The following is a 25,669-nucleotide window of genomic DNA, read 5'->3' on the forward strand; positions in this document are numbered from 1 at the left end:
AGCGAGCAACCTCAAAAAGAAATAGCACATCAGCGCGATATTTGTCGGTACAGACGTGATAGCAAGAATAATAATCGAACAGTACTAGAACTAGATCAAGAGTCATTTCTAGCGAATCGATGCTTTTATATGCTTAGCAGTTTATTTCTGGAGTCGTTGAATATGGTACAGTGGGAATTAGAAACGCCATTAAAGATCAAAGACGCACAATCTAATGAGTGAAGGCTTACTACGGTGTACAACTTGCAAAACGGTATAGGAGAATTCAATTCTCTAGATGTTCTGCAAGCATTGGCGAGAGAAGAAAGACCCCGAACAGCAACGCGCTCAGTGTGAGCAGAAAGGTGCAAGGTGATACCAGGGACAACGCCATATCACTTATCTCACAAATGCTGCATAACGATGCAGAATTAAGCGAGTATGAAGTAAAAATGATGCGCTGGAATTTTCGCGAGTGAAACATGATTTTGGCCTTCCCAGCATACAGGGCGAGGTTGTTGCTCTTGCATCATTCAGAAAAAAGAAAAGTCTGACTACAGTAAGCTACAGTCGTTAGCTGAATGGATTCAAAAAATATCTCATCGGTATATAAAAGGAAAGGCGAATGATGAAGCAAACGCCTTTAACGAACATTAAAAGGGGAATGGGTCTAATACATTAAAAGCTCGTTAATTTCAACTCGATTATTTCGAACTTGCAGTTCATTCGAACTCGCGCCCTGGCCCCGACACCGGCCTCTGTATTAAGTGGGGAAAAACTCCCGACAATTCAAACGCAAGGTGTGCGAGCGGGCTAGTTGGTATTCGATAATGCTAAAACTTTAGCGCAAGCCGAGCACAGCGGACAATGAAACGACGAGGACAAGCGCTAACCTAAAAACGTCCCATGACGTACAACACAGAACCCACCTTCTTTGTCACAGTTCAAAACACAAAGGCCATTACTCTTGAGGTAGGACGCCAGTCGTCCAACTGGAACAACTCTTTCTTGGTGGGAGTGTCGGCGAAGAACATCAACACCCTCAGAAATGCAGCGATCACCTTCACTTTCGGGAGCGCGTTTGGAGACGTCATGCACCAAAGATAGCAGTTCTGCAGGTGATTGCCTCCTTTCAACGGCGAACTTGGGACCAAGCGAGATGGTTCTATTGACGTTGTCTGGCAGGTGAACACCATCTTCAATGTGAACTTGTCCCGAAGGCTGCGCTCGCGGGGCTGGCCGTGACACCTAAGAAGGAATAGTTCCTGTTTCCATCTGCTTTCCACTGCTTCGTCAACCAGAGCAGCAAACTGATGCCGCTTTTTTAATTTGACAGAGCGGCTCCCAGGACCACGATCCACTTGAACTTGAAGGGACTCTCGGTAAAGTCTTGCTTACCGCAATGCCTCTGAGCGCAGGATCTTGCACACCCGTTTTGCATGTCCAACCGACGGGGAAAAGCCACCGAAGGCAACCAGAGGCATTGCGGCAAGCAAGACTTTACCGAGAGTCTCTTCAAGTTCAAGTGGATCGTGGTCCTGGGAGCCGCTCTGTCAAATTAAAAAAGCGGCGTCAGTTTGCTGCTCTGGTTGACGAAGCAGTGGAAAGCAGATGGAAACAGGAACTATTCCTTCTAAGGTCTCACGGCCAGCCCCGCGAGCGCAGCCTTCGGGACAAGTTCACATTGAAGATAGTGTTCACCTGCCAGACTACGTCAATAGAACCATCTCGCTTGGTCCCAAGTTCGCCGTTGAAAGGAGGCAATCACCTGCAGAACTGCTATCTTTGGTGCATGACGTCTCCAAACGCGCTCCCGAAAGTGAAGGTGATCGCTGCATTTCTGAGGGTGTTGATGTTCTTCGCCGACACTCCCACCAAGAAAGAGTTGTTCCAGTTGGACGACTGGCGTCCTACCTCAAGAGTAATGGCCTTTGTGTTTTGAACTGTGACAAAGAAGGTGGGTTCTGTGTTGTACGTCATGGGACGTTCTTAGGTTAGCGCTTGTCCTCGTCGTTTCTTTGTCCGCTGTGCTCGGTTTGCGCTAAAGTTTTAGAATTCAAACGCGGCGGCATCCACTACGGTTAATTCGACTTAATGCTGTGGTGCGCAAAGGAACGAAACACGAAGGAAGGCAAACGAAACACGGCGCAAACTATTACCTCAAAATTTATTGAAATACCAAACATATCTATGTGCGGTTAGATGGCCCCGTGTTAAAGGCACGTGTACACACAGCGATTGTCTCACTGTCGCGCTTCCCGAACATTTATCTCCGCAGCAAGCAGTGTGACGGAGGGCTTCGCGACACATGGATCAGCAGCTTTGTTGATCAGATAAGCTTCCTCAATTTCACGCGCTACCCTATCTTTGAACCTCGATTCCACCGTCGTCTCAGCGAACTGTGGTGCGCAGCCGCATTCTCTGCAATGCAAGGAAAGGTTAGAGCATGGCTGTCTCTTTAGTGAAGCTTTACGATCAATCAGCCTGTTATTAATGCAACGCCCGGTCTGTCCAACATAACGCTTCCCGCACGAAAGCGGAATGTCGTACACCACACCCGTGGCGCATTCAACCTCTTTAGCCCTGTGCTTTACCTTGCAAACACCCTTGTCTTGCTCCCCCCCCCCCCCTCGACCTTCCTGTCTACAGCCGCGCAAATGCTGCCTAAACGGTAGCCAGCCGAAAATAAAACATTGCATCCGTACCTTGCTCCCACTTTCTTTATACGATGTGAAATGCCGTGTAGGTACGGGATGCTGGCGACAGGTAGTTTCTTTGAACCCGTACCGTGCTCAGAACTTCTTGCCTTCACTTTCAAGTCCTGCAGGACCCTTCCTGCCAGCCTCGCCAAATGATTCTGAGGAAACTTGGATGACTTGAGTCTGTCAAGTTGCCCCTCGAGGCTCTTTTCCATACTGTGCTGACAAGATTTCTTGAGCGCGGCCTTCAAACACGACATCGCGACAGCATTCTTGACGACTTTCGAGTGCCCAGACCGAAAATCAAGCACCGGTTTCTCGCTTCTTGGAGCATACATCCAACAAGTATGACACCCTTGGAAGTACAGCCTCAGATCCAAAAACTGAATGCAGTTGTCTTCGGGGAGCTCAAAGGTGAATCGCAGACCTGCACCAACATCCTTGAAAATCTTGAGCACATTGACGCGCGAGTTCACACAACAGTTAGAATTTACCAGTACTTGATAATCGTCCACATAGCGAAACATTTTAACAACAATACCATCCAGGGCCGATTCGAGGTCGCGGTCAACCGAGCTTAAGAAAATTTCACTTAATATAGGTGCGACACTCAAACCGATACAAACCCCCGACCTCTGGGTATACACATCTCCCTTCCACTCGATAATGGTTGACGATAAATACACAGATAAAAGCTCGAGAAATGATCCCACAGACACACCACACTTTTCCGGGAACTTTAGTTCATCATTGTGTATCTGGATGCAATCCTTCACTCGAATTAGGAGCCCCTAGGTTGCATCGCTCCTCGCAGAAGAGGACCCGCATTGATCACAATGTGTTGCAAAGCCAAACAAAACCAAATTTTCTGGATACGCAACACAAGGAAACAGCAGCCTTTTGCTGCAGATGAGAATTTGGACGCTGCGCTGGAGCTCTTCGGCAAACTGCAAACGATGCTCGCGACAGAAGAAACGCAAGGAAATGTAAATGAATTATTACTTTTAATTTTGACTGCATGAATTCTGCGAAGAAAATAAACTTGTTTTGGAGCACGATATCTTCTTTTGCTGCAAATACTTCCCTCGTTTCCAAAGTGTTCATAGAAATGTCGAGGAAGGCTTTCGCGTGGTCTTCCGTAAAGGGGCGGCTGGCGAAACTAACAGGAGCGCACCAGCATTATCCTACCTAGCAAGCGAAAGACGAGCGCCCGACAGAGGCGATCTCAACACCCCTCACCCCAATTGCCAGAAACATTCCTCCCCGAAACATCGCTCTTTATGTCAAATCTGCTCGATAGAAAACCTATCACTGTGTCACTCTTTTTAATATTCAAGTTACGTATTTCCTACCCACGGTTCATGTAGCAGCTTGTGTACAGAACGTTTGACATTTTAAAAAAATGCAAAAAAACTGTCATTATTAGTTCAAGAAATGAGTTTCATGATCTGGGTCGCTTTCACTTGTAGCGTACGCGATATGTGAAATGAACTTGTAATTAAAAGTTGAAGATGTTTCGGACCCGTAGAAATGTAAACATGCAAAAGCATGTCTTTGGCACTTGAATATATTGTGCCTAAGTGAATATAATGTATTTGTACCACGCAACGTAATATATACACCTCATCAACGCCTATCTTACTTTTTAGAGAAAGCTTGAAAGCATCCGCGCGGCGTGTGCACGTTTTTAGGAACTATTATTTGTGTACGCCGCAGCCATAATAAAGCCATATAACTTCGTCACAGACGCACGTCTACACACCTTCGATCTTATTATCGGCACAGGTACAGCTTTCCGCTTAGCCGCGGTGAACGAAGAGACAAAGAGGGCGTACAGCTTCGCTGGTAATCTATCCCCATATAAATGTTGCGGGCCCACGAATTTTTCCAATTCTCCGCGCAAAGGCCATGCTTCGAATACTTATGCTCGCTTCCTGCTAGGGAAGCAAAGGCAAGAGCTGATATTTAACTCGAGTCTCACGTCCACGGACGGAATCTTCGAACTGATTTTGTGATTTTACTTAGCTTGAACGGACTGTTGTATGTGGCGGCGCGTGTCTGCCATTTTTGGTGATTGAAAGGGCAATATTTCATTATTAGGAAAACTGTCGATTTGCCGCAATACCGTTATATTTAAAGAACCACATAACTCTATTAGAGTTTTATTTGAGAAACTCCTATTTCATTGAACAAACATTCTGCATATTTCCTCGTGTCTAAAAACCCGCAGAAGATGTTATTCTGCCAGATTAGACTCGATGACAGTTATTTTTGCATTATGATGTGAAGTAATATTCAGAGCTCAGGAGAGCATTTTTTTTCATGATATCTGCAATGAATCGAAATATTCATCTAGCTCTTCGTAACAGGCCCATAGTACTTGTTTATGTGTTTCAATGTGAAATGCAACAGCCTTCGCCGACGTACTCAAGGATGTGAAACTAGCAGCTCCAGGGTGCTCCCAGATAGCAAAATCTGTCCAAATTGGTCTAAATTGATAATTTGGCTGCACAAAAGTGCTCCAACATGAAAATTTTGCTACTAGAAATACAAAGCCCTCGTTATCATCACTGATATTGGTAACAACACGAAAATCTGTAATCAATGCAGATTACGCATGTTAACAATAATATCTGGGGTTTAACGTCCCAAAACCACGATATGATTATGAGAGACGCCGTAGTGGAGGGCTCCAGAAATTTCGGCCACCTGGGGTTCTTTAACGTGCACCTAAATCTAAGTACACGGGCCTCAAACATTTTCGCCTCCATCGAAAACGCAGCCGCCGCGGCCGGGATTTGATCCCGCGACCTTCGGGTCAGCAGCCAAGCGCCATAACCACTAGACCACCGTGGCGGGGCAGATTACGCATGTTGATGTTCTCCGCAATTCCATGCACGCATTTAGTAACCGATCTATAACGGCGATAAATAGTGCGAGTTGTAGTGGTATTAGGAAAAGCTTAAAGTTAGCCACAAGACGCCAAGAAAGTTTTGCCTCCTTGTGCAAACAATACGGCGCAGAATGCACGAATTAATATAATTGATGCAGAAGCAGGTCTAGTACCGTTAATCAGGATATTATATCGATATATTATTTGTAGAGTAAAAGACACGGCGAACATTTAATGCATACCATTATATTGAAGTAACTGAAATTAGTAGTATTGTATGCGGTATTTCTTACCATCATCTGAAATTTACGAACGCGCTCCCTAACGACGCCCAATTTTTTCGAATGGAAATTATGGATCGCTAGATTGGGCCACTGAATGCAGTGAATATACTACCAAGTTGACAGTGTTGCAAGAGCGCGGTGCTTGTGTAATACGTGAAGTTGCAAACGTTTTCGCACCACTGATCTCTTTATATAACACAGTATTATGCATTTTAGTGCAGTGACACCTATAGTTTCTGCCGAAAATACAAACTTGCGCTAGATTATAGTACTATCAATTCGCTAGAAACGCTACGCGAGCAAGAACTTAACCATGCAAAGGACAATACCACGACAATCGGAGAATGTGAGCTCGAGTTAAAGTAGTCTCGTTTTATTCACGAAAAACAAATGGTACAATAGAGGCTCAGTAAGGTAAAAAGTTGGGCGAGTTGGTGTTGGTTCATGATAAACTGAAGGGCGCGATAATACGGTACACAAGGAAGAAGATGGACACGGGACGACGCGCTACTAGCAACTGAAAATTTTTTATTGAGGAAAGAAATATTTATACTACTATGCAATCATACCTAACCCAACGAGTCGACACCAAAAAAACCTAAAAAGTTAAAATCTTGCGCTCAGCCTGCCTACGTCAAGTGACGTTCTAGATAGGCTGTCTCCCCGTGTCCCGTGTCCCGTGTCCATCTTCTTCCTTGTGTACCGTATTATCGCGCCCTTCAGTTTATCATGAACAATAGAGGCTACACAGTCACTGTGCTGGCTAACTGCTCGGCTACTGACACTAAAGTCTCGGGTTAGATCCCACATCTTTCCATGCGATTTCATAACACACCACTAATGGCTGAAAGCTTATGAACCAGCGAGATCGTAATGATCCTAATGAAATAGTGGTACTGTATGTCAATACAGCCTTTTCTTGGATCGGCAATCGTCATATTCAAAAGTCGTCGTACACAATTCTTCGCTTTACTATTCCTGCGAAGGCAAAATTATTTTTCAATCCCAAACAAGGATACCAATTGTTTTATTAAGGATATCTCATTGTGACGCTTCGATCTATGTAAGCATTTGCTTCCTTTGCATAGGAAGCACAAACGCAAAAATAAGTACGCAAAATTGGTGTGCAATTTTCTTATCCGTCGTTCGTGTTTGCAGGACCTTGAAGAATTGTTCAATCACTTCATCAAGGACGCGGAGGAGACCATCAAAAAGGAGCAGGAAGAGGAAGCAAAAAGAGAGAGGGAACGAGACGAGGAGCGGAAAAGGGAAGAACAAAGGGAAAGGGAACGAATTCTGGAGAAACAAAATGCAGAGGCAAGAGAAGCGGAAATGCAGAGAGAAAGAGAGAAAATGAATAAGAAGCAAAAGGAGACTGAACAAGAACGAGATAGAGAGAAAGAAAGGGCAGAGAAAAGTGAAAGAGAGAAAGAGGAAATGAGCAAGAAGTTGGCAGACTTGGCGAAAAATCTAGAGGACGCGATAAAGGAGAGAGAATCCACCAGTACCTGGCGAGACGTCCTAGATGCGACCGAATTAGCTGCAGACCTGTTAGGTGCGGGCTTCATGCCTGGGTCGCGCGGAGGAAACCCTTTCTTATTCAGGAGGCTCGCACGGCGTGTCCTTAATAACCCCAGGTTTTCATTTGAATGATATCCTGAAGAACATGCCCGTTCAATCAGCAGCTTGTCCGCAGCATATACGCGCGATTAATGGAACAACTAGTTTAGTTGTTATAGTTATTTCCTTTCTACACTTTTTCAGTGCGCAGCGCTATGCTGTGACGTAAAGAAAATATTAGTTTCAATAAAAACATATGACAGCTAGAAAAAAATGTGGCCTCTCTATATTTTTGTAATTATTTGCAGACACAGAACACTGTTTTCTTGTTTCTACATAACTGCACCATTAACAACCTGATCCTAAATGCAACATTCAGCCATGATCAAATTATCAGGCACTGTAGTAATGTAAGGAAAACGTGTATGTACCATGTTTTCGAGGATTAAAACGGGACGAGAGGGGGAAAAGATATCCGTTCTGAGAATACCTTCCACTGAAGTTAACTGTTTGGGAAAATCACCTTTTGCTTTGAAGGTAGTGTAAGGTTCGGAGAAACTAGAGAGCCGGGGGGAGGTCGTTGGTGCCTGTATGCCCGCAACGTCGCCCGCGCACAGAGAGAATGCGCGGGGGTGGCAGACGGTTCCGACCTGGGCAAGAACAATGCCACCAAAAGAAGACAGCCGGTGGCGGCAACTCTCCCGAGTATGCTATCACGGAAGGAATCCAAATATCAACCCTCCCCTTCGGTAGAGCCCTTTCCCCGCAGGTGCAGCTGCGTGGACGCAGCTACAGGGAAGGCGCGCCAAGATCGGCGAGACCACGTGACTGCTAAACCAGGTGCGCAAGGGGGGACGAAAAAGCTTGACCGTGAGAATAAGGCCATTCTGGTTTGAGCGGTGTTACTGCTATGCATTACTCGGGTATCCCGAGGTTTGGACGACGTCTAATGTAGACGGCCAGAACTTGTAAATACGTTGTAAATATGCTCTTGTGACCACTTCTGTACATAAAACTGCTTTCTCCAAGATCGCCAAGCCTCTGCTTGCAAGTCGCCGCAACGACCGTTTCGGACGGGGCACCTCGGGTGTGAAATCTTCACAAGCCTGGTGGTCAGCCTCTGGCTGAATCGCGATCATAGGATCGCTGGTAAAGAACCCAGCTTTACTGGTAGTATATATTTCAGTTATTTATACCGGTGATAGATTTCTTCGAATAACGAATAGCTGATCTAGTTGGTAAGTTTTCATTCTAAAAAGACGGGGTGTCATGAATTCTTTCTTGTGTCCGTTTTTTCACGCCCTGTCTTTTTAGAATGAATAGGTTTCTTATTGTGGTGCTGGTGGACAAGTTCCCAGGACTGAAGGTGGTCGGACTTCTACCAGCAAAGCGCTTATAGCTGCAAATAATAGTGCTGTGAGGTATGGCGTGCCTGGATAAAAGTCCTCGGAAATTTTAGGAAATGAGGTTGTCAGTTGCGGAAAAATAACGCCATCTCCCGCTAAAGGGGACCATGAGGCGATGCGAAGCAGCGGTTCGGCATGTCGAGCCCGCGTTTCAGAGGGGGAGTGGAGGAGGGAGTGGGGAGGGTATGGGATAAAGAAAGGGGAGCGGAGAGGAGGTGTGGAGAGGGTTTTCGCATGCGCAGTAAGGGTGGTCACGCCGCACACCACCACCACCGGATTGACCTCCGCCATAAGATGCTTCGCATCTGAAAGCAGTTTCGGCAAGACAACAACCTCAGAGTAGACACTAGTACTGTTAGTAGTATACATCAAGAAAAGCCAGCAGCAGTGATATCATGAAGAAGCCTAAATCCGGTCTCTATTTGCGGATTTAAGGCTTCTTCATGATATTTGCCTAAAATCTGGTCTCTAACTACTAGAGACTAGCTAGGCAACAAGTGGGAGGCAAACACTAATTAGGATTTCTAGCCAGACGTAGCCAGTAATTGAGAGAAGATTTAATAAACCGTCGGGATTAACCAAGGATATAGGGCGTGCAAACACGGACACAAGAAAAAAGTCAGGACACCACAAACGGTTGTGGTGTCCTGACTTTTTTCTTGTGTCCGTGTTTGCACTCCCTGTCTTTTTAGAACGAATACTATCCAACTAGCTCAGCTCTTTGTTATTCTAAGCTACATTTCTAGTACTTTGAGCCCTTTTCCATGTACTCCTACTTACCTGAACAATCCTGCTTCTTTAGCTTCTTTAATTGCTATTTGATTGGTGCGTCCTAGGACTTTTTCATGGCTTTCTAAGATTAAAGTTTGCCCAGCTGAAGTTCAACTTTTGTGCGGCTTTCTGCAACCATCTACCGGACAGACATGCCAGGAGCATGTGCGCCATATTGACCGCGGAATCATGGCGTCAAGTGAGATTTTACCAGAAATGCCTCAAGGTCTGTCGCTCGACTCTGCGTGACGATCGCTGCCAGAAGCAGATGTACGCCGACTGGATGAGGGTAGCTAACCAGCATGCGGAAATCTTATAGAGGATAAAACTTCTACTGTTTCACCGCAAACTAACTTGATAGTCCTTGGAGGAGCTGCCTTAGATGATAGTCACTGGAAACCCCTAGCCTTAGGTCCTAAATACTGCTTTAAGCTGAACCTGAAACCAATAGACGCTTTGGGTTTGCCGCGTGCAATCACTAGACTCGTTCCTGAAGAAGAGCGATCCTACTGCATTTCAGACTGCGTTGCTAGTATCAAAAGTTTTAATGTGCATCTCAAGTGTCCTGATCCTATCCGGCCGTTGGTTAAGTACTGTGTCGAGAAGAAACTGAGGCCAGTAATTTCAGATAAGGAAGGGTATTGTGTAGTTATGCCGGACAGTTTGTTCTCAGAAAAAGCATTAACAGGAATAAAAAATAATTTTCGGACAGTAAAACTTCAACCATCAGTAGTTAGGCAACGTGCTGTTAACCTTTTTGTAAACATAACCTTGAGAGATTAGCTTGTAATGTCAAGAAGGCTAAATCACCTAATTTAGAATTCCAAAAAAAAAACGGCAGGAAGTGGAAGATGGAAGCTTGCAATGAAAAGCGTTCCAGCCTTGAAGAAGACAGGTCCACTTGTCGAAACGTCGGCTCGAGCACCCAACCCCTGTTTGCGGATTTTTTCATTACTTTAGAATTGTTTTTTTCAGCGAAAACACATAAGAACGAGCTTCCGTTTAGGGAAATCGTTTCAGAGCAAGGAACCTGGCAAGTCGCTGTATCTAGTTATTTGCACAACTGCTTAACCTCTTTGAGTTTTTCAAACCCTTTTCGTATGCGTAATTCTCAGGCGCTAGTTCAGTTCATCTCATAGGAGAACCCCGGCTGTTGTAGAGCTTTTAGTATGAATATTGAAGACCTTTATTACTCTTTACCGCATGAGGACTTGTTAAAATGTGTTAATGAATGTATTAAACAACAAGTGCACGAGACGGCTTTCACCGATGAATGTGGTGTCACTACCGGGGGCTTTTCTAGAAATTCTTTCCATGTATTTAAAGCCGACGCTTGTAGGTTGGAAGGAAGGCGTTTATGTGCAGAAATCAGGGATGTGTATTGGTTCTAAGGTTGCTCCGGTTCTTAGTGACTTATGCCTTAGCAAGGCTGATAAGCTTTTGAAAGGCGCCTTAGGTAATTCGGTTATAAATGTTTTTCGTTTTGTGGACGATTTATTTTTTGTAGTGGTGAGTACTTTGAAAGGGTGGTAACCTCAGTGAGCGAAAAATTTGAATTAAATGGAGGAGGGCTGCGCTTTACTAAAGATGTGTCTCAGAATAATGGAATTTCTAGACATTTCCTTAACGTTTCATAAGAACCAGGTGTGCTGGCAGTATTCTCCTAGATCTTCGAAACTGCCGTTAAATTTTTCATCGAACCACTCGAAGGTTGTAAAAAACGGCATTGCCATGTCTTGCCTTAAGCCAGCCTTCACCAAGTCGTGTGAGCACAAAATGAGTGATAGCTTTAACGCACAGGTGTCGCGCCTTTTAGATGTAGGATATCCTCGTGATGCAGTGGCCACTGTCGCTGCACGTTTAAAGGAGTACATTATGTTAAGTCCAAGCATGGTTGCAGAAAGCGATAGGAAGAAAGGTGTCGTAGGTATGCCGTACATTCTATGCGTGTCTCACAGGCTAAAGATTGTAGGAAATCGATACGGCGTTAATGTTTCACGGCTGCCAATAAGCTAGGTAAGATTCGTGCAGCTGTGCAGAGGAAGAATGAGTGAGTAAAAGAGAGGAAGTGCGGACCGATATTTGTTTCATAAAACACACCAAAATATTCACTGATTGCCGTACAAGTGTGGTGTATAAGGTCCGATTCAGCTGCGGCCGCTTCTCCGTAGAACAGACGGGCCGCTGTATTAACCAGAGATTATTGGAACATAAGAGATCGCTTACCGGTGGCTCACCTTCTAATCTATATTTACATTGTCGAGATTGTAAGTGCACGCCAAAATTCGATGAATGCGCAGTGCTGTACAGCCCTAGAATAGCGGTAGCGCATGCGTGAGCCAACCGTCAATTAACTTGCACAAAATGAAATCAAATGCCTTAACAGTAATCTTCCACGTAGACCCCCACGCGTGCCGGATTGACAGGTTCGCCTAATGCATGCGCATGCGCAGATAAGTTTTCGTGTCTTCTTTATTTTCTGCCGTTGTGCGTCTCTTCAGTTGTTAGTCGGCGTTTGTGGTGTCCCGACTTCTTTCTTGTGTCCGTGTTTGCACGCCCTGTCTTTTTAGAATGAATACTTTCCAACATGCTCTGCTCTCTGTCAAATTGCCACGCCCACTTCTTCTTTTATTTGGTGTATTCGGGTTTGACCAGCAAGGACGGTTATCAACGATCGACACTGTCCGCGAAGCAGTGTCCGAGAAGCTTCGCGATTGTAGTAGATCGTTTTGTTCAGATTGCGCACCGCACGCCAATGTTCCAGCTTTGTCGAGAGATAACGCCGCCACTAGCGATATCGCTGGAAATTTAGATAGCGCCTGTATAAAAGCCGATGCGCTTGACCGCTTGTCAGTTGATTGACGGTCGACGCTCTGTTCGCCGCTATCAGTGCACACCGTGTCTATTGCCGTAACTTAACTTTCCGTTTCTCGGCCACAAGTTCGGCCACGTCACGACCACGTGACATCTGGTGGAGGTGCTTCCCGGTCCATGTACCGAACACCCCCCTCCAGCCGTGAGCCAAGCCCACGCCGTCAAGGGGACATCGGCACCACCGCTGACCAGCGAGTCAGCCGCAGACAGCAAGGTCTCCCACCAGAATACGGACTGCTACTGGACAAGCCAAAAACCACGGCAACGAAGACAACAGGAACGATGACTGCAGCAGAGCCCCCTACAGCGATCGTGATGCAGCCACCCAGGGAGCCGCCGACCTTCCGTGGTTCGCCATGTGAAGGCCCCGAGACTTGGCTCGAGAGCTTCGGAAGGCTCTCCACATTTAATAGCTGGAACTCCGAGGACAAGCTGCGCCACGTATACTTCTACCTGGAAGAAGCAGCAAGGACATGGATCGAGAAACGGGAATCGACACTTCGAACCTGGGACCACTTTCGCAGCACTTTCTTGGGGACGTTTGCGAGCGTCGTCCGAAAGGAAGGGGCGCGACCTGGGAAGGGGCGCGATACGGGCGCAACTGCCGAACGAGAACGTGAACATTTTCGCGGAAGAAATGACTCGACTGTTCCGCCACGCTGACCCCGACATGCCCGAGAAGAAGAAAGCCCGTTTCCTCATGCGAGGAGTCAAACAAGAACTCTTCGCTGGGCTGATGCGGAGCCCACCCAAGACCGTCCAGGAATTCCTGGCAGAGGTAACAGCGATCGAAAAGACGCTGGAAATGCGTACCCGGCAATACAATCGGCGCACAATTCAAGACAGCGCAGCTGTTCATGCCCTTGGCTCCGACGACTTGCACGAAATGATCCGAACCATCGTTCGAGAAGAGCTGCGAAGGCTTGCACCTTTTTCGCAGCCCGAATTGACGTCGACTGCTAACGCTGTGCGGGAAGAAATTCAACAGCCACTGGGTGTTCATCAGCCAGCGCCGCCTCAGCCGCAAGCCATGAGCTCCGCTGCAGCAGCCCGACGCTACGTTCCCCCTCCGCGCCCACATCAAGACACCGCATCGCCGCAGTGCGGCCGTCGGACGCCGCCGCCGCTACCACCACCGACGCCCTACCGTCCTCCTGTCGCCCCGCGCTACGCGCCAAGGAAGACCGACGTTTGGCGCACCCCAAACAACCGCCCGCTCTGCTACCACTGCGGGGAAGCCGGCCACACGTAACGCCGCTGCCAGCACCGACAGATAGGGCTACGCGGATTCGCCGTCAACGCGGCGCGCCTGCAGCCAGGCGAACGGCCTCGCGACATCGACGACTACCTCACCGGAACACAGTGGCAAGAACGACGACCGCACCGCCGGCAGTACACTGGCCCAAACCGGGGTCGGTCGCCTAGCCCGTATCCGGTAAACTAAGGGCAGCAACCGATGGAGGTGCGGTTACTGAACGACGAAATGCTGAAGATCCTCCGCCGTCGACGACGACGCCGCGACGAAGTTCCGAGCCCCCGCCGCATGCCGAACGACGTCCTGAAGACGAAACTTTGCGACCGGAAGCAGACCTGATGACGCAACGCGGAAGCAGCGGTGCAAACCGATGTCGCCGTGACCCGACGCCGCGACAAACCGCAACGCACCACGGCGGACTAGCGACATCGACGTTCTCATCTACAGCCACAATGTCACCGCTCTTGTCGACACTGGGGCCGACTATTCCTTCGTCAGTGGGCCATTCGCCACCAAGCTGAAGAAACTAAAGACCGTTTGGAGTGGACCCGAAATCCGGACAGCTGGAGGCCACCTGATAACGCCGATTGGTGTCTGCACGCCGAGAGTCACCATGAATAACCGGACTTATCCTGCGAGCTTTGTCATCCTACGAAACTGCTCCAGGGATGTGATACTTGGAATGGACTTCCTAAGTGATCATGGCGCCGTCATCGACCTGAGGTCTGAGTCGATAACACTAACCTCAGACAAAGCGCTCCCGCCCAACGCGACACCAGGGAACCATGCATTGAATGTAATAGAAGGCAGGTGACGGTTCCGCCGCGCTCCAGCGTCATTATTTCCGTCGGCACCTAAAAACCTGCGAACCTTGAAAACGTCTTCGAGAGTGATCAGCACCTGCTCCTTAACCGTCAGACTTGCGTCGCAAGAGGCATAGCCGAGCTGCGTGACGGCAAAGCAAAGATAGTGCTGACAAACTTCAGCCACGAATATAGGCACCTCAACATTGGTACGACGGTCGCCTACACCGACGAATTCGTGGACGGCAGCAATGCTTTCACCCTCTTTGATGCTACAGAACCTGCTTCGAAGGATCGAGGTCCCGAACCAGATTTCGACGTCAACCCGAGCCTTCCGAAGGTCAAGCACGATCAGCTCCCTGCTCCTGCAATACAAGGACTGCTTTTCATCGTCGTCCAGACTTCGGCAGACACCGGTCGCAAGACATCGCATCATAACAGAAGAAAGTACCAGGCCACTTCGTCAGAGCCCGTACAGAGTTTCGACTCGAGAACGTGAGGCGATAAAGAAACAAGTCGACGAAATGCTACGCGACGACATCATCCAGCCTCCAAAGAGTCCGTGGGCGTCACCCGTGTCGTTAGTGAAGAAGAACGATGGGACCCTACGTTTCTGCGTCGATTACCGTCGCCTGAACAAAATCACGAAAAAGGATGTGTACCCTCTCCCACGTATAGACGACGCCCCAGATCGCCTCCACAACGCGAAGTACTTTTCTTCGATGGACCTCAAGACCGGCTACTGGCAAATCGAAGTAGACGAAATAGACTGAGAAAAGACCGCTTTTATAACACCCGACGACCTCTTCGAGTTCAAGGTCATGCCTTTCGGTCTCTGCTTGGCACCTGCGACGTTCCAGCGCGTCATGGACACCGTAATGGCCGGATTGAAGTGGCAGACGTGCCTTGTGTATTTGGACGACGTCGTCGTGTTTTCCTCGACCTTCGACGAGTCTCTCCGGCGACTTGAGGCAGTACTTCAATCAAGACCTCTGGACTGACCCTGAAGCCAGAAAAGTGCCGATTCGCGTACGACGAGCTCTTGTTTCTGGGTCATGTGATCAGCAAGTCTGGAGTGCGCCCAGACCCGCGGAAAACTGCTGCAATCATCGACTTCTCGCCACCCACCGACAAGAAGGCCGTGCACCGATTTCTCGGCTTATGCGCCTATTACAGACGCTTCGTCAAAAACTTTTCACGAATCGCCGAACCACTGACGCTTCTCACGAAGACTAACGTGGAATTGAGGTGGGAAAAGGAGCAAGCGCAAGGCTTTCAAGAACTAAAACGACTCCTGCAGTCGCCTCCCATACTTGCGCATTTCGACGATTGCGCCGATACGAAATACACACCGACGCAAGCAGCGTAGGACTCGGTGCCGTCCTTGTGCAAAAGACTGACGGGCTTGAAAGGGTTATCAGTTATGCTAGCCGGTCACTATCCAAAGCAGAAGCCAACAATTCCACAGCAAAAAAGCAATGCCTTGCCATCCTCTTGGCTACGTCAAAGTTTCGCCTCTACCTCTATGGCAAACCCTTCAAAGTTGTCAGTGACCATCACGCTTTATGTTGGCTAGCTAACTTGAAGGACGCTTCAGATCGTCTCGCACGATGGAGTCTGAGTCTTCAAGAATTCGACATTACCGTCGTGTACAAGTCCGGGCGAAAACACTCTGGCGCCGACTGCCTGTCTCGTGCCCCCGTCGACGCCCCGCCGCAAGACGACGACGATGAGTGCTTCCTCGGAACTATAAGTGCCGACGACTTCGCCGAAAGGCAACGAGCCGACGTGGAACTGGGGGGCCCTATGGAGTACCTCGAGTGCAAGACCGCCGTTGTTCCGAAGGTATTCAAGCGAGGACTGCCGTCGTTTTTCTTACGGAACGGCGTTCTCCTGAAGAACTTCTCGCCACTTCGAACCGACTACCTTCTTGTGGTGCCCTCATCATTGTGGTGCCCTCATCAAGGCCTTGCCCAAGGGCAGTGCCGCCGAGGTAGCCAAGTTCTTCGTGGAGAACATCGTCTTGCGTCATGGCGCCCCAGAGGTCCTCATCACAGACAGAGGTACCGCCTTTACCGCGGACCCAACTCAGGCGATCTTCAAATACAGCGAGACGAGCCACCGCCGTACAACCGCCTACCACCCGCAGACCAATGGCCTCACCGAGCGTCTAAATAAGACCATCGCCGACATGCTGGCCATGTACGCCGACTTTGAGCACAAGACGTGGGACGACGTCCTTTCGTACGTGACCTTCGTTTACAACACGGCCGTCCAAGAAACGACGGAGATAACGCCGTACAAGTTGGTCTACGGAAGAAACCCGGCGACAACGCTCGACGCCATGCTACCGAACGTCACCGACGAAGAAAACCTCGACGCCACCGCTTACTTACAACGTGCCGAAGAAGCACGACAGCTCGCCCGCGTGCGCATCATGAGCCAGCAGTACACCGACAGCCGTCGCTACAATCTTCGACGATGCTTCATGGAATACCAGCTCGGCGACCGTGCTGGGGTTTGGATGCCGATACGCCGACGTGGGCTTAGCGAAAAACTCCTTCGGCAATACTTCAGGCCATACAAGTTTCTTCGACGTCTCAGTGCTGTTGACTACGAGGTCATCCCGGACAGCATTGCGAACTCCCAGCGACGCCGCGCACTACCTCAGGTCGTCCATGTCGTGCGCCGTAAGCCGTCTTTTGCGCGTTAGCGAACCTGGCGACTCTTTTTCCTTAGTTATTGTAATTTATTTATATATGCACTTGTTTTTTTCTCATCTTTGTTCTTTCACGAGCATCAGGACGATGCTTTTTAAGAGCGGGACAATGCCACGCCCACTTCTTGTTTTATTTTGATGTATTCGGTTTTGACCAGCAAGGACGGTTATCAATGCTCGACGCTGTCCGTGAAGCAGTGTACGAGAAGCTTCGCGATTGTAGTAGATCGTTGTGGTTAGATTCCGCGCCGCACGCGAATGTTCCAGCTTTGTCGAGAGATAACGCCGCCACCAGTGATATCGCTGGAAAGCTCGATAGCGCCTGTATCAAAGCCGACGCGCTTGAGCGTTTGTCCAGTTGGTCGATGGTCGACGCTCTGTTCGCCGCCATCAGTGCATACCGTGTGTATTGCTGTAACCTAACTTTACGTTTCTCGGCCACACGTTCGGCCAAATAAAGCTTTCATCTTGGACACCTCGCCTGCGGTCTCCGTCGACGTCACGACCACGTGAAAATATTAACCAAGAGATAAACACTGTGGCCGCACATTTCGGCTTCGCTGAAGCATCTGTACACTGTGCATCAGTGGTACGTACAACGAGGTAATGCTATGGAACGGGAGAGGCAACAGCGGCTTCGAGAAGACCCCGAAGCGATGGAACCCCTATGCGAACAACGACGTGCCCATAGATCTGCGGGAAGTGCGAACGTTCGGTTTCAGCCCGAGTTTCCGTCTGTGGATGTGACTGTCTGTTGTTTAACTCAAACGTCTTTTTCTGCACTGAGAAGCAACCTAGGAACAATCTAGCATCACCTAGCTAAAGCCTAGCAACAACCTAGGTTAGACTTCAGATTAGACTTTAGAATCATCCAGCTTCGCTGTTTTAACCCTTGCTCGACTTAGTGCAAGCTTCGCCATAATTTTAAGATGTTCACCGACAGGGGAGCTATCGTCCCTAGGCGATTCGACACAGTCAGTATGAAGCATCCCTCCATGCTGGTCTTTTAGCGGTCTGACTAACTGCTCCTGGTCCGCCTATTTGCTCTATGCTGAAAAGAAAGAAACCCCGGCTTGCGCTGTTTGAACAGTGGCCACTTGACTCATCACGCTACAGAATAAAACGAGAGACCGTGTTCTGCTTACCGTGCGAGAGAAAGGACAATTGCGCACTTATGTTCAACCGTTAGCGCTTTTGTGCCATCATAAAGATTAGCATTTCTTGCTTTCCTCTTGTAGACGCAGGTCGCCCACTTCGTATTGAAGTTGTTTGCATTATAGTAAAAATTTATTGTGCGTACATTTACGACGTTTGATGCCTAAAACGTGCCTGCCTATTTTTGGAGCCTAAAAGGCGCTTTTTAATGTCTAAAAACACAGCCTCTATTCATAACAAACATTTATGCTTTGATGGTTTGCGACTCGGACACTGAACAATGAATAAGGACTGGTGTTGCAATGGGAGTAAGAAATGTGGTCCAGAATTCAATACTAGGCTATGAATAAAGTAATAATCATTATTCTATTACAATTAGTGCTACACTAATTCACGCTTGTCTTCCAACTTCGGATGAAATAGGATAATTCTAGAATACTTGAGCAATAGTGAAAAAGACAACTGCTCTATATTCTGTGTGACTTCAACGGAATAGCTGGCAGCGAAGAAAGTCGGGGCATTATTGGGATATTCGGATTGCCGGACCGCAATAAATAACATTGTCGACATCTCTTCCACCCAGCAATATAATTTCACAAGACATTGTGAGCACAGGCACTCCTTCTTTTACCTTTGTACTTTCCCAGGTGACTAGTATATATTTCAAGCAGACTGTCTATTAGCGAAACACATGTGAAGCTATGTACCCATCTGCAAAACACTTCCTTGAGCCGATTGTTTGGCATAAGAAGCCCGGTTAGCTGAAGTGCGTATACGGCGAAGCGAGATCAATAACGCCACATGTGACTGCTAGCTATAACTTGGTTATGTGGTTTCTGAATGTAACGGAAGATAACGTCGATGTGAGCAATTTCCTCCAACGTTATTATCTCGTCGGCAGGATTCGAGATGAGCTTTGGACTAATAAAAAGAAATATTACTGATGAAGCCCGAATATAGATATTCAGTGTATCGAAAACGGCAAAAAAACAGGGCTATCAAAGAAAACTTTAGGTATAGCGCAAGAATGAAGGCTGTTCAAAACAAAGAGGGACGCTTCACAATCATTCACGAAGTGGGAAGGTACAAAAGCAAACAAGGACAAGAAAGCGGGAGTACTGCACCGTTAAAAGTAAAGGAATCGTGGAAACAAGCTGAAGGGAAAGACGCGCATCCTCTTCAGCCTCGTAAGGCAAACCACATGAGTATTGCTACCAAAACTCAGGGCGGTCACTAACACGAATCAAGGGCATATCAGGATGACGGGTTATCTAAAAAAATGGTTCACATACAATGAAACTGAGAATGACCTTTCGTGAACTGTCAGCGACAGCAAGAATAAGTACATTACTAGATTATTTAGGTTGGATTAACCAGCTACTACACCAATCCCGCACAGTGTCACAGACTATACCCTAATACATACACTACAAATCTATGCAAGGTCTGCCACACTGAGGTCGTCACATTAACTCACATTCTCTAGGACTGTAAGAAAAACCCCGGAGGTGCTAACTCCGGAACCCTTTCACCGCGGTGGGCAGCTTTGCGCAGCCCCAGCCTCGGCGGCCAACTTTGGGCCGTGCAGCAGGCCCGCGAGGCGGCGGTGATGCAAGGCCTCGACGTCCCCACGTGGGCGACCTAAGGCCCAGTTCGCGAAAGCTCTGCAGGCTAGCAATGAAGCTGTTACCAACCGAACGAGCTACTACATACTGAAAAAGCAAGTTTCGCAGACGACATCTGGGTAGAATTCATTGGAGCACAAGCACCAAATTAAATAAAGGCCATACTTAACTGTGTCAGCACACTTGGAACAAAGGAGCGTGTCCAAATGAATGGAATAGATCGCTTTCCTACTGCATAAAAGAGGTTATGCGAAAGAATGTTTAGGCTGTTGTACGATCACCTTTTAAACTGCTTTTTATAACAACTTTAAATATTGCAGAGAAGGGTTGAACCTTACAAGGATAAAGGCATCGCGATCAAGCAGAAAGGTTTCAGGAAGGGCGGACGTGCTACGCGGAACTACACTGTAAATAGTCCCAATATGAAATGATTGTTGGAAAATGGTAAGTCATAAGAGAAGCCAGGCCCGTAGACAGGGGGGGGGGGCGGTGGGCCCGGGCCCTCCCCCCGAAATTTTGGTGAAGTATGTGTTTTACCAAAAATAAATAATAAAAATAGGTGTTTTTCTCAAAAAGTCAAGGTTTTCAGCAAGTGCCCCCCCCCCCCGAAAAAAATTCCTGGCTACGGGCCTGAGAGAAGGCCTTGTATTTCTTTTTCATCGATTACATCAAGAATTTGCTTCTGTCTACCACTCGAAGCTTTGGGAAAAGTTGGCATTACACAACGTCCTATAATTCTTCTGGAACCTGCACACTGGAAAAGAGGCTCTCGTAAAGAAAATATTGTAAACACAGCTTGGTGTAAAGTTGAAAAGCAGTGAGGTAAGCTTGTGCTCTTCTACTGTACCTATTTAACGTAAACAAAAAATGAGTATTAGAAATTGCAAATTTAAATTTTGGAATATTGGACTAAAGGTTTGTGCAACGAACGTGGCCAACACAAGATTGGCACAAGAAACAAAGTTAGTATCCGGTAGTATAAAACTCCTAAACATTCGTATTCAGAAAGCAATTCCGAGGATTCCGAATGCAGCGAAGAATAGCGTTAGAGCAGAAAGCGATGAGTGTACATTCTGAGCTTATGAAACACAAACCGGTTATCTTCAACTGTAATGTAATAGTTATGAGATATAATGAAATGAATTATAGCGGCGAAAAAACGCCCATTCCGTCGGTGTTGCCCAAAACAACAACCTTCAAAGCTTGCGGGTTTGGACCCTTCCTAACTGTGTAACCTCAGAGTGTATTTTGGTCCGTTCTGGTGAGCAATTATGAAACATGGAAGAACGCGACTATTCAGTTAAGAAATGAGCGATAACCTTCCAAATGTCCAGTTATTCCCAAGAGATTCCTCGGCGAATTGCGTTTAAACGGTTGAAATTCATTAATATTGATATTTTTAATGAAATCACATTGCTCTTAGGGAGCACTTCTATGTTTAATCTCGGCTAAGAAGCGCTATTGGATGGCTTCCCAGCGAGCTCCAGCATGAGAGAATAACTACAGCTAGCATTTACAGCTCCCGGTCAGTTGACACAGAGCCTTCTAGCAACGGAGCTGTTCATGCCAGCCGTCCGTCACAATCTGCGAACAGAAAACTATCATCACCATGAAGCGGCACGCTCTATCTTTGTTCTCACCTTCCTCTTCATCTGCTGCTTTGCTTCCAAAACACGTGCGCCAATTTGTCCGGCGTGGGAGAGAATAACTCTGATGGGCGACGAGAGAACGAGTACAGAGAGAGGGAGAAAAACGAGAGAAAGGAAGAGAGAAGTTCTTGGCGCAAGAAATTTCTTCACGAGTCGGGATTTAAACCCACGTGCCCACGATCCGAAGGCGAGCATCGTGATCACTCGTGTATCCAGGCACGCTAGCATAGTGTAACACAGGCTTGCATAGAATACTATAACAAGGAGAGGGATAGGGAAGTGATGAAAGAGAAAAGAGATGTGAGGGTAACAAGGACGGCAAATAGATGAGAGAGTAAAGCATAGCATACAAAGAAAGAAACAGAGAAAAAGAAAAACAGAAAGAGGAAGAACCACAGAGAGAAAACAAGAAAGGGCAGAAAGAGAAAACAGATATAAAGAGCAAGAAATATAAAGAAATATTTATAGAAATAAAGAAATACATGAGAAAACAGAGACAAATAAGACAGGCAAAATAGACAGGAAAGAAAAGGGAAAGAAATAGATGAAGAAAGAAAGACAAAAACAGATTCCCCCATCACTACACTTTCTTCAGGCTTAGCGCCAGTAGTGCCAAATATTATAGACTGGTGGAATAGTCAGAATGAAAGAGTTGTGCGCAGTCAAAGAAAGAAAAAAATGGGAAGGGGGAGCCTATGTCATGCTTGTTCTAAACGTGACAGTTGTACGGCGCGGTTGCAACTTCCAATGCAATCGGCCTGGAATGCTACGGAGTCTCAGACGCACCGTTCGGTGACCTCGCTATGCAGGCACAGAGGATTGCGTGATCGATCGTGTGCCATTTTTCACGTATCGTATTCGTAATTTATTTCTCCACTCCTAAGCTCATGAGCTTTGCACCCTTAAGGGGGTTCCAAGCAAGCAAAACACCCTTTTGCCTAACCAAAATTTGCAAAAATTAGGGTGTAAGGGTGTTTTCCTTCCCCAAAATAACCTTTAAGGGGTAATGCTCTAACTAAACACCCTTTAGGAGGTAAGGGTGTTATGGGTTATTGAAACACCCATGGCCCGTACCACAGCGTGCCAGATGATAACTGGGACTCGCTGATTAAAATTTCGTTGGATCTTAGGCGAGTTTAGATTAAAAGGTATGTCTCTTTTAGGGATATCTACAAGCGTACCATAAATTTACGCCTATTCTCTTACTGCTTAATGTTCAATTATACGGAACAGGACTATCTCCACCTGGCACTGAACGGCGGCTTAAGATACTACGCCTATATATACCAGATGGTCAGTGTAAGACTGTGCAGCACGACTGCACGAGCGCTCCATCCATGTGGTATTTCACGATACGCTTTGTTAGGTGTGCGGCTTGGCGCGTGCCTGCACCTTCTGTGCTGACGTCATCTGTAATTGCTTGTCCCCTGACTGGTAGATTTTATTTTTCATATTTTTCAGTGATGAGGGTGTTTAGGCTATTGGAAACACCCTATGGTATGGGTGTTTTGATAACTGAAAACACCCTTTTCCTATGGTGTAAGGGTGTTAGTTATAGACACGGCAAAACCCCCTTAATGGTGTAAAGTGGTTTACTGTGCGCAAGACACGAAGGCACCGAGCACGGGCGCCTTCAGAGCATATAGTCGCCCACGGCATCCTGTTCCACCATATGAAACCACCGTTATACGGCTACATCAGCCCATGCTGCTATGTGGCGGACACTCTGGCACACCCTCTGCTGCAATGCAAAGGAAGCGTCCCAGCGCTACAAGCAACAACAATAGATGCCGACTAAAACCTCTTCACTGGAGCGTTTGAGGATGCTATCTCCAAGTCGGACATGGTCAACCAGCGCCAACTCGTCGCGCGAGCCCGGTGGGCGATCCAGGCGAGAGGGTTCCTGGTTTAAGGGACCCTCTCAACATTAATAGCTAGCCACTCATCAATAAACGTTTTCTATCTATCTCTTTCAATACTGCGGACTCAAGGTCCAGGCATGCTGGGCAATATATACGAAAACAGAACAGTAATGGAAATAAAAACGAAGGAACAGCAGCTGTGTGTGTACAATATTGTTATTTCAATGAGCAACAAACACATAAACAAGCCGTGTATAAGTACGGCAACATTATTGTGCAGAGTCATAACCATCTTTACTAAGGCAATGTCATTCATGTGTTGTCCTTGGACAAAATGAATACTTGGAGAGGTCAACACGTGACAAATATGGCGTTATTAACTCTGTGTCTGATCTCGGAAATGTCTGCTGATGAAGTGTCATAGATATGGCGATGAATCTGGAGCTTACATGTTATTGCAAAGCTGAGGAAAAAATAGAGCCTATATTGAAGCCTTCGCATTTTTATGGTTGTGTTGCATTAATTCTTTTAAATTACCATTGTACACTCCACACAATGCATGCGTATACCAGTCTTGCCCCAACAAAAGTAGTATAGCAAATTTTTAAATATGAGTGGGAGCAGCACAGAGCATATGTGTCAGAAAACAGCTTGCGGAAGGCAGATAAGCAAGTGTTATAAAACTGAATATTCCGAAACAAGTTAGAAATCGGCGTTACACGGAGATATTTGCGGAAATTTACTTTAACCTACACTCTAAGAAAAAAAAGAGTATGCGTGACTCTTTTCAGAGAGTTCTGACTTGCCACGCATAGGACTCTCTTGAAATAGTCACGGTGACTCTCTTGGTGGGTCAGCGTCGGCTCGCTCTAGGAGAGTCCTCTGACCCTCTAGGAAGAGTGGAAAGACTCTCATCCGGAGGATCACGTTACCACTTATAGGGAGTCAGACGTCTCTTGCCGGTAACGCTCCTACGGGGGTCAAGTGACCCACACCGAAGCATCAAGCAACTCCACGAGTATTTTAAGTTACTCATTTGACCCTTGCTCTACTTTTGCGCGACTATATGTATACTGTTGAAAATAGTAGAGTATTCATTTTAAGCAAGTCCAAGAATACTTGCCGTTCTGCCCAGCGACTGCAAAAAAAGAATAGTTCAGTTTTAGCATTTGTCATGTATAAATAGCGCGAAAACGTCGGCGCGGACCACCGAGCGCGGAGGGAAGAAAAAGAAGAGCACGGTGGCACGAGGCGCGCTCGCAGTGTTCGGGCCAGGGCGGTACAATTCTGAGCTCGGGCGAGCGGGACGTCCTGCCGGCCGAGACGCGTGGGCACGGAGGACCACGGAGCCGGGCCAGGTCCAGGGTGGCCAAGGATCCAGGTGCCAGGTGTGGAGTTGCTGACTGCATCGAGGGTCGCCGAGCGGTGCCGAGCCGTACCGAGCGACGCGCCAGACTCGGACGTGGGCCACGAGCCCATGAGCTGTGTACCCGAGCTGTACCTGGCTGTGCCTGGCCAAGGCGTGGAACGCCGGTGAATAAACTGCCGCACCGCAGCTGTGGCGAGCAGCATTCCAGCACGGCGCAGGCGGTGCTGTGCTGGCCAGAACCCGCCCGTGGAACCGCTACTCCCGGGTGGTGATCAGGACGTCGGAAACAAGGTCCGAGGTCACGATAGTCCCGGCATCTTCTAGACGACGCCACCGCTGCTCGAGAGTCGTGAGGTCACGGGACTCTTCTTCCTCATGTGATGTGGTCGTCGTCCCGACGGCACCCACATCACCGACTTTTGATATCCTTTCATTTTGTACATAAACGTTTAAACACGTCTCCCTGTCTGTTTCCTGCGTTGCTGCACAACAGGGGAAGTGCTCGAACCGTCCTAAACATCACAGCATTATTTTAATAAAACTCGTCAAAACAACACATATTTTCCAGCAAAGTTATATAGAAAGCGCGAAAAGATGGTCTGTGATTTCCAATTAAGAAGTTTGGGTATTCCTCATTTACATGCTTCTATGAGTATAGCCAACTAAAATGTGTGACTGTGATGTGCACAGTGTCATATGGTGCTAAATAAACAGCAGAAATCGCCATCATGTTTCCAGACTTGTGGCTTGCTAGGTTGTCGTTCCT

General features: G+C 47.5%; 3 protein-coding genes across 3 annotated transcripts in view; all 3 read left to right on the forward strand.

The window, feature by feature from the left end:
- Positions 1 to 8,566, forward strand: part of LOC119401808 (atlastin-1-like) — a 55,302-nt gene extending 46,736 nt beyond the window's left edge. Inside the window, exon 7 of the mRNA XM_037668801.2 lies at positions 7,014 to 8,566. Coding sequence (XP_037524729.2) covers positions 7,014 to 7,508 — 495 coding nt within the window. The 3' untranslated portion in view covers positions 7,509 to 8,566. The remainder of the gene's footprint in view (positions 1 to 7,013) is intronic.
- The window catches only part of LOC119401806 (atlastin-2), a 470,696-nt gene that overhangs the window by 420,018 nt on the left and 25,009 nt on the right, over positions 1 to 25,669 (forward strand). The gene's annotated exons all lie outside the window — the stretch shown is intronic.
- LOC125759445 (atlastin-3-like) overlaps positions 1 to 25,669 on the forward strand; it is a 186,606-nt gene that overhangs the window by 95,495 nt on the left and 65,442 nt on the right. The gene's annotated exons all lie outside the window — the stretch shown is intronic.

This window comes from Rhipicephalus sanguineus, chromosome 8 (assembly GCF_013339695.2).
Source record: "Rhipicephalus sanguineus isolate Rsan-2018 chromosome 8, BIME_Rsan_1.4, whole genome shotgun sequence".
Taxonomy (NCBI): Eukaryota; Metazoa; Arthropoda; class Arachnida; order Ixodida; family Ixodidae; genus Rhipicephalus; species Rhipicephalus sanguineus.